This window comes from Chiloscyllium punctatum, chromosome 16 (genome assembly GCF_047496795.1).
Source record: "Chiloscyllium punctatum isolate Juve2018m chromosome 16, sChiPun1.3, whole genome shotgun sequence".
Taxonomy (NCBI): domain Eukaryota; kingdom Metazoa; phylum Chordata; class Chondrichthyes; order Orectolobiformes; family Hemiscylliidae; genus Chiloscyllium; species Chiloscyllium punctatum.
In genome coordinates this window covers 21,926,885-21,942,361 of record NC_092754.1, presented here as the reverse complement: position 1 = coordinate 21,942,361, position 15,477 = coordinate 21,926,885, and the positions used below count along the sequence as shown (strand labels likewise).

General features: G+C 41.8%; 1 protein-coding gene across 1 annotated transcript in view; it reads left to right on the top strand.

Annotated features, from left to right (window-relative positions):
* Positions 1–15,477, top strand: part of acap3a (ArfGAP with coiled-coil, ankyrin repeat and PH domains 3a) — a 303,937-nt gene that overhangs the window by 161,628 nt on the left and 126,832 nt on the right. Inside the window, exon 3 of the mRNA XM_072586472.1 lies at positions 10,546–10,665. Within this exon, the coding sequence (XP_072442573.1) occupies positions 10,546–10,665 (120 nt within the window). The remainder of the gene's footprint in view (positions 1–10,545; positions 10,666–15,477) is intronic.

The window sequence follows — 15,477 nt, the reverse complement described above, 5'->3', positions numbered from 1 at the left end:
ATATAATCAGTATTTGCTAAAAAGTGAGAATGCGAATCATAATCTTATGCTTTTTGGGTTCATGAGAAGCGATTACATTCATTTCATGCATCAATGCTAACTGATGATTTTCTGTTGCAAAATGGTTCAATCTGACCACTCACTGATAATTTTAATTATACATTTTAAAAAGCACCCATTCCAGCTGAGCTACTGAAAATTGTTTGAGGATCAAACTTCTGTCTAATTTCTGGTTCCATTTTGATGATAAGCTAATTTCTACCAAGTCTGAATCATTTCTGGGGGCGAACATGAATTTATGATGTACTTGCTTTCCTGCTATTAGTTAATAAAGCTCAGTTGTCTTTCTCCTGATAGTTTCTTATAGAGTAACACTTTTTTCTGATAATAAAGATTTTGTTTTAGAAAGGTTAATAAAAATGAAGTACACTCAAAAGGAACACTGCACGTCTGGGGATGACTGAAGGTAGTGCTAGATTTCATAAATTGGCAGCACGTTTATTTATTTTGGATGGAAAATTGGATGCACTTCAGACAGATTTGGATGAAGGAGAATGCTAGTTGTGTTTTTTTTTAATCATAATTCTTTTGCATTGTATTAAGTGTTTCCATATGTTTATCTCCAGATTGCTAGCATGTTATTGCCACTGGATTGTTCTGCAGTTACTAAGACGGTTAACCAAACATTGGGGCATATCTCAAAGACATTCATTAGTGATTGCTCTAAACTTGTGTGGCTTGTTAGTGAGGCCATATTAGGAACAGAGACCTTGGTGCATTGGAGAGATGAGCAATAAACATGATTCAGGGCTTGTTTGGTTTGCCAATGTGAACCACATCCTTATTTGAATTTTGGTATCCCTAATTTTGCATGAGGTCTACTCATGGATATTTAGAGACAGCACAAATCAATTAGCATCTTCTGAATGTGAATATCCATTGGTCATCATTCCTCATTCTGCTTGGATGTTATCTTTTTTCTCATAGATGGAACCATGCTTTACTGTTCTTTTTTAATAATGCAATGCTGGCTGAATGTGTTTGCTTCCTCAGTGGGTGTGCCCAGGACTGGGAAAAGTGGAAATAAATTCTGACTTTGATTCAAAATGGAGTTTCAAATTTGAAGGTTATCTTCTTCTCTTACACAGTAGTAACAGGGATTATAGTTTGAAGGGATTTTTTTTTGCCAATTTTAAAAATGTTTCTGAAGTTACACATTGCCTCAGTAAAACCACAAGGTCAAGGCTGGAAAATGCATTATCAGCACCTTCTGACAGCACTTAGCATTTCTGTGAATTACCATTCAGCCATTTTAAAGTGTTCTAAATAAATGATGAACTCTGTTAGGGTCACGTTCTATAAGTGTAGTTTGTGATTGCTCAGGAAAGGTTGGACTGATGATTGGTTCCTCCCAGGAGATGTTTAACTTGCATTCTTTACAAATTAGTTGAACAGATAGAATGCAGCTCCAGACATGGCTGAGGACTTTGACAGCGTCTTCCCCTTCTGTCAGGCCTGGCTCGGTGGGCACTCTTACTGAGTCTGAGACCACTAAAGTGATTTGAACACAGCAATCTAGGCTGGCACTCCAGTACTGACAAAGTAAAGGCTAAAGTTGCCATAGTCATCGAGCCTTAGAGATGTACAACATGGAATCAGACCCTTTGGTCCAACTCGTCCATGCTGACAAGATATCCCAACCTAATGTAGTCCCGCTTGCCAGCATCCGGCCCATATCCCTCCAAACCCTTCCTATTCATATACCCATCCAGATGCCTTTTAAATGTTGCAATTGGTCCAGCCTCCACCACTTCCTCTGGCAGTTCATTCCATACATGCACCACCCTCTGCATGAAAAAGTTGCCCCTGAGGTCTCTTTTATATCTTTCCCTTCTTACCCTAAACCTATGCCCTTTAGTTCTGGACTCCCCGACCCCAGGGAAAAGACTTTGTCTATTTATCCTATCCATGCCCCTCATGATTTTATAAACGTCTATAAGGTCACCTCTCAGCCTCCAACGCTCCAGGGAAAACAGCCCTAGCCTATTCAATCTCTCCCATAGCTCAAATCCTCCAACCCAGGCAACATCCATGTAAATCTTTTCTGAACCTTTTCAGGTTTCACACTACCCTTCTGATAGGAAGGAGACCAGAATTGCATGTAATATTCCAAAATGGCCTAACCAATTTCCTATACAGCCACAACATGACCTCAATGCTCTGACCAATAAAGGAAAGCATACCAAATGCCACCTTCACTATCCTATCTACCTGCAACTCCACTTTCAAGGAGCTATGAACCTGCACTCCACGGTCTCTTGGTTCAGCAACACTCCCTAGGACCTTACCATTAAGTGTATAAGTCCTGCTAAGATTTGCTTTTCCAAAATGCAACACCTCGCATTTATCTAAATTAAACGCTATCTGCTGCACCTCTACCCATTGGCCCAATCTGATCAAGCTGCTGTTGTAATTTGAGGTAACCTTCTTCGATGTCGACTACACCTCTAATTTTGGTCATCTGCAAACTTACTCACTATACCTATGTTCACATCCAAACCATTTATATAAATGATGAAAAGTAGTGGACACAGCACCAATCCTTGTGGCACTCCACTGGTCACAGGCCTCCAGTCTGAAATACAACACGACACCACCACCCTCTGTCTAATACTATCGAGCCAGTTCTGGATCCAAATGGCTAGTTCTCCCTGTATTCTATGAGATGTAACCTTGCTAACCAGTCTCCCATGGGGAACCTTGTCAAAAGCCTTACTGAAGTCCATATGGATCATGTCCACCACTCTGCCCTGATCAATCCTCTTTGTTACTTCTTCATAAAACTCAATCAAGTTTGTGAGACATGATTTCCCATGCACGAAGCCATGTTGACTATCCTAATCAGTGCTTGTCTTTCCAAATATGTGTAAATCCTGTCCCTTCCAAAGGAACATAAGGCTGCTGTTTCATTTAGAGAGATGACTGGTGGTGAGATTAACCTGACAGTCACAACATCACAGGCAAGGGACAAAGCTGAGAAGGGAGGATCTTCAATAGTGACCACAGGAGTTCTTAGTGTTTCGCTGCATTGTGAACCAGCCATTTTGCCAACTGTGTTAGTCAACCCCACTGAGGAAGGACTGTACTGTCAGAGGCACTCTTTCAGAATGAGGTATTAAACTGATTCCCCTCCTGCAATTCCAAGTGAAAAATAACAGATACTATTTTGGGCGGCACGGTGGCACAGTGGTTAGCACTGCTGCCTCACAGCGCCGGAGACCCGGGTTCAATTCCCGCCTCAGGCGACTGACTGTGTGGAGTTTGCACGTTCTCCCCGTGTCTGCGTGGGTTTCCTCCGGATGCTCCGGTTTCCTCCCACAGTCCAAAGATGTGCAGGTCAGGTGAATTGGCCATGCTAAATTGCCCGTAGTGTTAGGTAAGGGGTAGATGTAGGGGTATGGGTGGGTTACGCTTCGGCGGGGCGGTGTGGACTTGTTGGGCCGAAGGGCCTGTTTCCACACTGTAAGTAATCTAATCTAATCTAATCTAATCTATTTTGGAGAAGATCATAAGAGTTACCCCAGTGTTCCGAGGAATAGTTATACCTCTGTCAGTATAAATCAAGAAAAATCAGATTTTCTGGTCATTTGCAAATTGTTGTTTGTGGAATCTTACTGTGTGCTAATGGGTCTGCATTTCGCACATTACAGTATTTTAAATATTTTTAAAAATATTCGATTGACCGTACAGCACTAAGTCTTTCTTATTTTGTCGTCATATTCAGAACCACAGTTCCTCATCTTATTAAACATCTGCAGTTTAATCTAATTGCAGCCTGAGTGAAAGTAATGATAGTCTTGTTAAGTTTCAATAAATAAGCCTGCGTCTAACATCTGCCCTGATGAATAGATAGGAAGCGTATGTGGTTAGTGTGGTTAATGTCACAGTAAGAGCATCAGTGATGAGATGTGTCATTGTTTCCCTTATTTCTGAAAACTTCTCCAGGGTGTAAAGATTTTTTTTATATTTAAAACCAACTTACAAGCCAAATGACAAAAATGCTCAGTAAGTCAATTGAACAGATTTGGAAGGTCTTTCCTCTGATTGATGGTCTTCCCTAATCTTATTCATCAACTTCACTAACACCTTCCACCCCAACCTTAAGTTCACCTGGAAATCCCAGATACCTCCCTCCACTTCTGGACTCTCCGTCTATACAAGGAACAGTCCATTTTCCACATTTACACTGACACCATCCCCCATCTTTTCCTCCACTACATTGATGACAGTATTGGCACCACTGTGTGCTCCCACGAAGAGATTGAACAGTTTATCAACTTAACTAAGACCTTCCATTCTGACCTTCAGTTCACCTGGAACATCTCAAATATCTCCCTCCCCTTCCTGGACCTCTCTGTCTCCATCTCTGGTGATTGCCTCAACATGGACATCTATTTCAAACACACCGACTCCCCCAGCTATCTGGACTACATCTCCTCAAACCCTCCCTCCTTTCTAAAAACATGATCCCTTGCTCCCAATTCCTCTTCCTCTACCATATCTGCTCTCAGGAGGAGCAGTTCCACTCTAGGACATCCAAGGTGGCCTCCTATTTCAACGACTGAAAATTCACCTCCCCCCACCCCCCTCGCCACGGTCAACAATGCCCTCCAGTGCATTTCCTCACTTCCTGCACCTCTGACCTAGAACCCTGGTCCTCACCTTCCACCCCAACAATCTCTGAATACAGCACATCATCCTCCGCCATTTCCGCCACCTATAATCAGACCCCACTACCAATGAGACATTTGCCTACCCACCACTAGCAGCGTTCCTCAGATACCATTCCTTCCGTGACTCCTTCGTTACATCCACTACCCCCACCAATTCACCTTCCACTCCCAGCACCTTCCCTTGTTGCTGCAAGAGTTACAAAGTCTGCCCACACCTTCCCCACACCTCCATCCAAGACCCCAAAGGATCTTTACATGTTTGGCAGATTTTCCTGGACATCCAAACACTTCACCTACTGTGTCCATTGCTCTTGATGTGGGATCCTCTACATTGGGGAGGCAGGACGCCAACTTGTTTTTTGGACACACGCACCAAACAACTCCATTGCCCTGTGGCCGACCACGTCAACTCTCTCCCATTCTGCTGAGTACATGCAAGTCCTGGGCCGCCTCCACCGCCAAATCCAAGCCACCTCGTCTTCCATCTTGGGATCCTCCAACCACACGGCATCAATATTGATTCACCAGTTTCCTTATCTCCCCTCCCCCATCTCATCCCAGATCCAACCCTCCAACTTGGCACTGTCCTACCTGTCCATCTTCCTTCCCACTTTTCCACTCCACCCTCCCCTCCGAACTATCATTATCAGCCCCCACCCCACTTGCATCTACCTATCACCTTGCCCCATCGTCCTCCCTCCTATTTATCTCTCAGCCCCCTTTCCAACCCCCACATCCCTGATGAAGGGCTTATGTCCAAAACGTCAACTCTCCTGCTCCTCAGATGCTGCCTGACCAGCTGTGCTTTTCCACCACCGCATGTTTCAACTTTGATCTCCAGCATCTGCAGTCCTCACTTTCTCAGATACAATGCAATAAGAACATAAAGTGTTGGAGAAACTTGGCAGATCTGGCAGCATCTATTGGGAGAAGAACATAGTTCATGTTTTGAATCTGGTTTGATTCTTCTCCAGGTGTAATGCATTGGTTTGCGATCCCCCTGAGCTTGGGAAGGTGGAAGAGGAATTTTTCTGCTGTTTTTCAGTTCCCATTAGTCCATACAACCAAGTGTGCAAATGTCTATTTTGGCTGAGGATACTGATCTGATGTTCTAGTTTAAGAATTACTCCTATAATGAAGTTAAGGAGGGTAGCTGCCAAGGATAGATCTGTCATCTATAACAAAACAGAAATTGCTGGAAAAGGTCAACAGGTCTGGCAGCATCTCAGAGAGAAATCAGAGTTAACAGTTCAAGTCCAATGTGCCTTTCTCCGTTGTAGACTGGATAATCAAAGTCATGGGTTGGAGATGCAGGTCTGTGTACACCTGCCAGTGAAACTAATGTGTAACACATGGTTTGCGTAATTCTCCAAATTCTGTACCTCACCAGTTATCGCAGGAGGGATGCACTTGCAGTGACATACAGTCGCCAGGAGGAGCTACAATAATCCTAATGTCATTTTATACCTGTTCTAGTAGATGAACATTCAGTTATTTCTGTTGAGATGAACAAAGTCAGTGGCTTGATTCTGGGGTCATTCTGGTCAGTAAGGTTCAGTTCTGCACTATTGACCACTGAGTCACTAATGAAAGGCTCCAAAAATTCTAGAGAGTCCTGAAACAATTTGTCTCCTAAAAGGAAAGATATCCATGTATGTACTCTTGTGTGCTTGACTGTATGCAATTATTTATCACTGATAAACCATTCTGTACACACCACAATGTGCTACTTGAAACAAAAATTCAGCAAATGGATATGACTTTTAAAGTTCTACACTCAATAGAACAAATTTCTGAAATGAAACATCACAGCAACAACAACTTGTACGTACGTAGCACCTTAAGTGTAATGAAGTGTCCCACGCGTTTCACACGAATATTGTGAAGCAACATTTGGCATTGAGTTACATAGATTCATATCAGATCAGATAAAAGGGGCTAAGGGATGCAAGGAGTATTAAGAAGGGAATTCCAACACTTAGGTCCCAGACAACTAAAGTCACAACCCCTAACTGGAGCAATTAAAATTGGCGATGCTCCAGAGGAGGAGAGGTATCACAGATAGTTGTGGGACTGAGGAAGGTTACAGGACGAGGGAGGAGTCACGAGGCATTTGAAAACAAGGATGAGAAATTTTCAAGAGGTTTTGTTTGGCCAAGAGCCAGTACTGGACTTAGTACAGGACTTAGTACGAGTAAAGACACGGGTAGCAGAGTTATGGATAGCCTCAAGTTTACTGAGCGTGGAACACAGGACACCCTGAGCACACAGCAATGGAACAATACAGGAAATTTCTTTTCCTTTGAAGTCTAAGTAGTAAAGATGGTCAAGCTGGAGCTGCTGGCTTTGTTTCTGCAAACAGCTGCAATTGTCTCTTGGCTCCCCTCACTGTTTTGTTTCCATTTGCATGTCTCTGTGATATAATTAGAATTCTGTGGGTTTGCCATTATCAGATGGATGTGCTGTGTGCCTTGAGTCTAGATTTCGAACCTGCAGTGCTTTATAATCAAAAGCTGGACTTTTTACAATCCCAATTTGAAGTAGCATTTCATTACAATTTTATGTTAGCGTTAATGGAATACTTTCCCTGAACGCTGCACTCATAAAAGTCTGCATCAATTAAGCCTTGAATTTCAATTTGAGGTAAAGTAAAACTGACCTCAACAGCATTACCATCCCCTGTAGAATTGATGACCATGCTGAGAGCAATTACAGTTTGCAAGAACTGGTGTCTTAACAATGGGCAATCTAATTTTCAGTAAGTGCCATTTTTAAACAGCACTACTCAAAAATAATGCTGATTGGCTTGAATTCCTTTTTTTTAGGATGATTAACCATAGTTTATAAGAGACAAAGGGCATCTACCTCTTTTAGTCAGCAACAAGTGGGCAAGGCAAGGGCAGGACTCCATGCAGCAGCACAATGGTTCAACCCATGTTAATTAGTGTTTCCCCTGCACCACACTAAACTAACTAATACTCATTCCTTTTGTTCTTACTGCTTTTGCCCAAGGGCAGTGGGGGTTAGAGGGGGGCATTGATAGTTAATTGCATGTAAAAGGGGTGAAAGTACTGGCTAATTTTAGTATTCGCTCCCCCCACTACCCCATCACGCCTGTTTACCTCCACTCTCTTCTGGGCCCTGTCTCAGGTTGATGTTCAGTTTCACATCTGTGATTGGCGTTTTCCATATTTTGTTGATATCTGTCAATGTTCAAAATTCAGCTTCAAACTGTTCAGCCCCAGGGCAGCTACCATTGCACTGAGCTCTATCCTCACCTGAATTTCCAGGAGAGGCATTGATGAATTTTACAGAAAGAAGTCATTTGACACATTACCAATTACCATTCTCTTAAAAATAATCTATCCATTTGTTACGAATTTTATGCTTTCCCTATGCTAGAGAATATTGCCTCCTTGCAAATCTGTACATTCATTAAATATATCATACCAATGCTTTGTATTCCTTTACCTCCAATCTATTTGTTTATTCACAATCTTCCCTTCCTCATCCACATCCCTTTCGGTTAGATGGTTATGAGTTCAAGTCCCATTCCAGAAGCACAAAAATCTTTGCTGCCTGTCCAATGTATTGAGGAAACTCTGCACCGTTGGAGATGTGCTACCCTTAAAGTAATATATTTCACCTGACATTTGTTTGGAGGTGTCTGAAAGTAAAAAGATTCCATGTCACCATTTGAAAGGAAAGGGATGTTATTCCGATGGCCAATAGTTGTCCCTTGATTAACATTACAAATATGAGATTATCTGGACATTATTATGAGCTGTTATGATGACAGTCTGGCCTGTGCCGTGACTTTATTGGCACTGGTCACCAAACGGCAGCCCTTAGTTAGTGCCCCATGGTAGACATAACCATGTCTACAGCAAACCAGAAGGCATATTGTTGCACTCTTGCCAAACAGTCAGATCATAGTACTTTTTTTTGGGGAGCTTGATGTGTTCAGATTGGCTATATCTACACCTTTAGAGATGCTTCATTGGCTGTGAAATGCTTTGGGGAATCCTGATGTCAAGGAAGTCACTATATAAATGCAACTGTTTTGCATTATGCTTTTGTGGGTCAAGATTGTGCTACCTATTTCTCTATTTTCAAATGGTCCTTCCCCACCTCCACCTATCACCTGGTTGTGTTAATATAAAATCCCACCTCCACTGTTCCCCTTAACTCTCTGTGCCATCTATGAGACATAGCACCATGTAAGAAAAAAAAGGTCCCATTTCTACATCTTCAACTGTGATCAGAGCTCATTCTGGTGTCCAAATCAATGACAGAGATGGTCATGTAATGATTTAATATTAGATAATAAGCCAAAGTTTAAGAGTTGAAATTCACCATTGAAAATTGTGAGATTATGTCCAATCGATTTAATAACATTTGGGCTAATTTCTATTCCTCCATGCCTAAGGCCAACTGTAATACCCCCACAGCTCATGATAAATGAACTCCTTACATAGTTTGAGCTGGAAGTGCTGCAGATGCTCAGCAGATCTGGCATCATCTGTGGTGAGAAAACAGATACGTTTCAAGTCTGCTGATCCACCTTCATTCTGTTAACTCTGTTTCCTCTCCATAGATGCTGCCAGACCTGCTGAGTATCTGCAGCAATTTCTGTTTTGGTTTGTTTCAGATCTGCAGCATCTGCTGTTCTTTGTTTTCTTTATGTATTTTGAGCTGATCTCTGTATTTCTCAGTGCATTTGTCAACCAAGCTATATTTAGGTGTCAAAAACATTCTTCCTTGTCACCTTTTTAATTCCTTTACAGCTTCCACTTGTTATCCATAATAATTTTATTATAGTTACTTAAAGATGTCATCAGGACTGACAGTTTTAAAAAAATATACATATTTGCCGCCTTGTGTGAGTGTTCTGAAGGACACTGCTATTAGGGGAAGAAAACAATATCTGTCAGGATTTGGCAATTTCAGGAGAAGATTTATTTTTCTTTCCAGCTCTTAGGAGTCTTTCAGAGGCTTTTATATCAGGGTGACAATGTACAGCTATGGCATACTCTTTGCCTATCTCTGTAGCCTCCGTCAGCCCTATAATTCCTAACAATCTTAGTGGTGCTTCATCTTTGGCCCCTTGTGGATTTTTCATCTACATCTTTACACCATTGGTGTCATGTCTTTAGTTGCCTGGGCCCTAAACTTTTGAATTATCTTTCTAAACCTTTATGAATTTTTCTCCTTCTTTAATGCGCTCCTTAAAACTTTGCTAATTAACCAAGTTTGGTCAGCTGTCCTGATATCTCTCTCTCTGATTGAATGTCAAATTTTGTCTGAAGCATACAGTGTGGAAGCACTTTGGAATGTTTCTCTCTGTCAAAAGTGCTATATAACTGCAAGATGATGATGATGTTGCTAAAATGTTGTTCTTGAATCCCTATGATGTGACCTCTAATCCAGTTCTAACAAATAATAATCAAGGCTTGAAAATACATAAATCTGAATAATCTCAAATAGCTTCTTTGTGAGTTCAGAACCACCCATCATTTCAGACTAATTGATAGCTGGGAGACACTACAATGGCATGGTAAATGTAAAGTCAAACACTGCTACAGCTAACGTTAGTGTTAAAGCTGATTGTTAGAGAAGTCTGGTCCTTCACTCTGATCCATAGAGATGTCCATTCATCAGTATTTGCACCCAAATATTATAAGTTACACAGAAATGTAACTCTTGTAAAAATGAAACAGTCAATTTCATTAATTTTCTCATGAGTAACATCATTGTTTAATGACATTCAATGCTTCTAACAACATAATGTTTTGTGATTTCCTTCTTATAGTTGGTGAAACTGTGCAGTGGGATGATTGAAGCAGGGAGAGCATATACCACGGCCAACAAACATTTTGTCAATGGGATCCGAGACCTCTCTCAACAATGCAGGAAAGATGAAATGATATCGGTAAGATAGAAGTTATTTTACAAATTCAGCCATATTTCCTCCTTTAGCTGGAAAAGTAGAATGGAAAAGCTTCTGTGATGCCCATAGATCCAACTGAAGCTACTTAATTCTGGGATGACTGGAGTTAGTTCTGCCTGGATTAGGACTTACTTCTGACATCAACTCTGCAAAGGGAATTACTTGGAAAAGTTCTATGTAAATGGTGTATCTCTGTTGTAAAACCATTCATCAGCACAAACATGTGAGGAACATACAGTATAAGTGAACAAAGCCAGTTTCTCTTCATCCACACTTTCCAAGAATGTTTGTTCTTTTAGAATTAGATTACTTACAGTGTGGAAACTGGCCCTTCGGCCCAACAAGTCCACACTGACCGCCGAAGCGTAACCCACCCAGACCCACTCCCCTACACCTAACACTATGGGCAATTTAGCGTGACCAATTCACCTAACCTGCACATTTTTGGACTGTGGGAGGAAACCAGAGCACCCAGAGAAAACCCACGCAGACACTGGGAGAATATGCAAACTCCACGCAGTCAGTCGCTTGAGATGGGAATTGAACCCAGGTCTCTGGCGCTGTGAGGCAGCAGTGCTAACCACTGTGCCACCCACCATGTGATACTGTTCTGCCTGATAGAAGTCTTCAGCACTCATTAACATTTCCCAATTGAAACCACTCTGAGTACAAATTTTACAAGTGTCTGCTAGTTTTCTAATAATACCCATTTATATGAAGAAATCTAGGCATATGTCAGCTCAATGGCCACCGAATAGCAACATAATTTATAAATCATACACGATTCTCAGTCTGCTGAAATCTTTGCAGAGTCTTCTTTGCAATCTGGAACTGGTCATTTTTGAGTTTTATATTGTTCTTGTCTCTCACTGACATCTTAGTTTCCCTAACCAGAGTTCATGTTATTAAGGTTCCCTCATTGTCTCAATATGTTAACAAGGCTAATGATCCTGCTATCACAGGTAGGCACCTCCTAGCAATATTCTCAATGTGGTACTGTTTATGAGACAGAATAACAGGGAATGTCTATTTGTCAGCTTCTTCCAGGTTTTTTTTTCTTAATTCACTTGTGGGACATAGGTGTCATTGGCTGGGCCAGCATTTCTTTCCCATTTCTAGCTGTCCTTGAGAAGGTGATAGTGAGCAGCCTTTCTGAACCATTGCAATCCATGTGCTGTGGGTTGACACACAATGCCCTTTGGGAGAGAATTCCAGGATTTTGACCTAGCAACACTGAAGGAACGGCCGTATATTTCTAAGTCAGGATGGTGAGTGGATTGGACAGGAACTTGCAAGTGCTGGTGTTCCCAAATATCTGTTGTCCTTGTGGAAGTGATCATGTATGAGGAAGGTGCTGTCTAGGGATCTTTGCAGTGAATCCTTTAGATAGTACACACTGTGGCTACTGAACATCAGTGACGGGGGAGTGGATGTTTGTTGATATGGTGCCAATCAACTGGGCTGCTTTGTTCTGGATGGTGTCAAGATTGAGTGTGGTTGGAGTTGCGCCCATCCAGGTAAGTGGAGGATATTCCATCACACTTATGACTTGTGCCTTGTAGATGGTGGACAGGTTTTGGGGAGTCAGGAGGTGAGTTACACCCTGCATATTCTGAGCCTTTGAACTACTCTTGTAGCCACTGTGTTTATCTGGTGAGTCAAATTCACCAGTTTCTGGTCAATGATAATCCCCAGAATGATGACAGTGATGATTTGGTGATGGTAACACTGTTGGATGTTTATGGCCAGGTTAGAGATTTATTGGAGATAGTTATCTGTGTGGTATGAATATTGCTTGCTGCTTGTCAGCCCAACCCTGGATATTGTCCAGATCTTGTTATGTTTGAACATGGACTGTTTCAGTATCTGAGCAGTTGTGAATAGTACTGTACATTGTACAATCAATCATCAACAAAAATACTCAATTCTGACCTTATGATGGAGGGAAGATCATTGATGAAGTGACTAAGACACTACCCTGAGGAACTCTTGCAGAGATGTCCTGGAACTGAGATGACTGACCTCCAACAATGACAGCCATCTTCCTATGTGGCAGGTATGACTCCAACTAATGGAGAGTTTGCCCCCTGATACCCATTGATTCCACTATTGCTAAGGCTCCTTGATGCCACACTTGGGTCATGCAGCCTTGATGCAAAGGGCTGTCACTCTCACCTCATCTCTGGAATTCAGCTCTTTTGTCTGTGTTTGTCTCTGTAATGAGATTAGGAACTGAGTAGCCTTGGCAGAACCTAAGGTTATTGTTATCAAGCAGCACCTGCTCAGCAATGTTGATGACTCCTTTCATCACTTTACTGACGATTGAGAGTAGACTGATGGGGTGGTAATTGGCTGGATTGGATTTGTGCTTCTTTCTGTGTGCAGGACATACCTGGGCAATTTTCCACATTGTTGGACAGATGCTAGTGTTGTAGCTGTACTGGAACAGCTTGACTAAAGAAGCAGCAGATTCTGGAGCACAAGTCTTCAGTACTATTGCTGGAATGTTGTCAGGACCCATTGCCTTTGCACTATACGGTGACTCTTGTTTCTTGATACCATGTGGACTGAATCAAATTGGCTGAAGACTGGTATCTGTAATGCTGGAGACCATTGGAGGAGGCCGTGATGGATCATCCATTTGACTCTTCTGGTTGAAGATTGCCTTGAATACTTCAGCCTTATCTTTTGCACTGATGTGTGGGGTTTTTCTATCGTTGAAGATGGGGATATTTGCGGAGCCTCTTCCTCCACTGAATTGTTCAATCTTGCACCTCAAGGGACCTATTTTCACAGGAGCCATGTTCCCAGAAAATTATGGTGAAGGTTACTCGGGCAGAATAAAGCTACCAGTGAAAGTGATTCAAGGGCCAAATCCGATGAGTGAGAGAAATGAGAAACCTGTTGTACAAGAGGCAGCATTGAAAGGACTTTGTGATCTGCTGGGAGTTGATACTGAGAAACTATCGACTATTTAAAGCAAAATTCATTGCTTCTATTGAAATACTATTTATCTGTTAATGTAAGTTTGATTTATCTTGATTTTGGGTTTGAGCATTACAATTTAAAACATCGAAAATCTGTCATTGTAGAAGCAGGCCATCTGGCCCATCGAGTCCACACCAACCCTCCAAAGAGTAGCATTCCACCCGGATTCAGCTCCCTGTAACCCTGCATTTTCCATGGCCAATCACCTTGCTTGCACATTCCTGTACATGATGGCCAATCCACCTAACCTGCACATCTTTGGATTGTGGGAGGCAACTGGAGCAAACCCACACAGACATGGGGAAAATGTGCAAACTCCACATAGACAGTCTCCCGAGGCAAGAATTGAACCGGCGTCCCTAGCGCTGTGAGGCAGCAGTGCTAACCACTGATCCACTCTGCCGCAGCATAAGGGGAGTAACCCACAGACCAGTAATCTAACTTGCCAAGTAGGCCAATTGAAAAATCCTCCATATCTGAAGTGTCCAGCTGAACATATGGTCAAATCTGCAGCTATTTTCAAAGACTCCTTTTTTTTTGCTTGAAAATCCTTTGGTTTCCCCCACTCATAACCATCAGTTACACATGTGACAAGTGATTTCAATGTAGTCTACAAGTCAGCTGGTTGCAGTAAAGTGGTTGAGATTTGTTCTCATGTTTCCCGATATCATGCAGTCAGTCAGTATGATTACTGCCTTTAATGGCTCCCATCTATCGCTTCCTGTGTTACAGTAGCAAGAGATCAAAAGAGAGAGAAAGCAATCTTCAAAGCATCCCAACAGAAGGACTGAATGACAGATTTTCGATGTTTTAAATTGTAATGCTCAAACCCAAAATCAAGATAAATCAAACTTACATTAACAGATAAATAGTATTTCGATAGAAGCAATGAATTTTGCTTTAAATAGCCGATAGTTTCTCAGCATCAACTCCCAGCAGATCAGAAGCTGCAAGTGCAGTCACAAAGTCCTTTCAACGCTGCCTCTTGTACAACAGGTTTCTCATTTCTATCACTCAGTGGATCTGGCCCTTGAATCACTTTCGCTGGTAGCTTTAATCTGCCTGAGTACCCTAGATGAGGTTAACACCAACGAGGCACAGTCCTACTGAAACACCACAGGATGTTTTGAAGTTAAATAAAATTTTTGAAGTTACATTCACCATACAGCTAATGACACAGCTTGCCAGGTTTCCTTTCCAACCGACCAATTAAAACACTTTGTTTTATAATCTGGTCACCTCTGGCACAAATATCCAGTTCTTTAGCTTGTCTAAGCTGTCCATGCCACTTTTAGATTTCCATTTGTTTTAGCTAGTTTGCACGTTGCTTCACCAAGATTCTTGAGATCCGTGCCCCCTCTGTTCTCTCCTGCTAAAGAACTAATGCAGCAAGATTCTGTGTGTTTTCTGTAGTACAGCATGCAGAAACTGCAGTCCTAATTTGCTTCCATTTGTCTTTTGTTGGGTGATCTCTCCATAGTAACCTGAATAACCTGGTAGTTTCTTGGAAATATCCTCAAAGAAATTGGGTTGATTTTCTGTGTTAGATGTGGGCTAGTTTGAGAAAAGGCTTGGAAATAAATGTTTGAAGTTGCACAAGGTTTAACCCTCCAAAATGCAAAATAGTAATGAAGCAGCATGACAAACATCTTGGCTAGCTGCTCTGACATTGAGGTCTCAATCAAACTACCAGAAGGATGGTGGAAAGTGATGTTGATGAAGTGTGCTATGCACTCAGTTTACATCTAAGGTTATGATTTCAGAGAAGGTTCTAGTCATTTTCACTTGGAAATCTCTATTTTATTT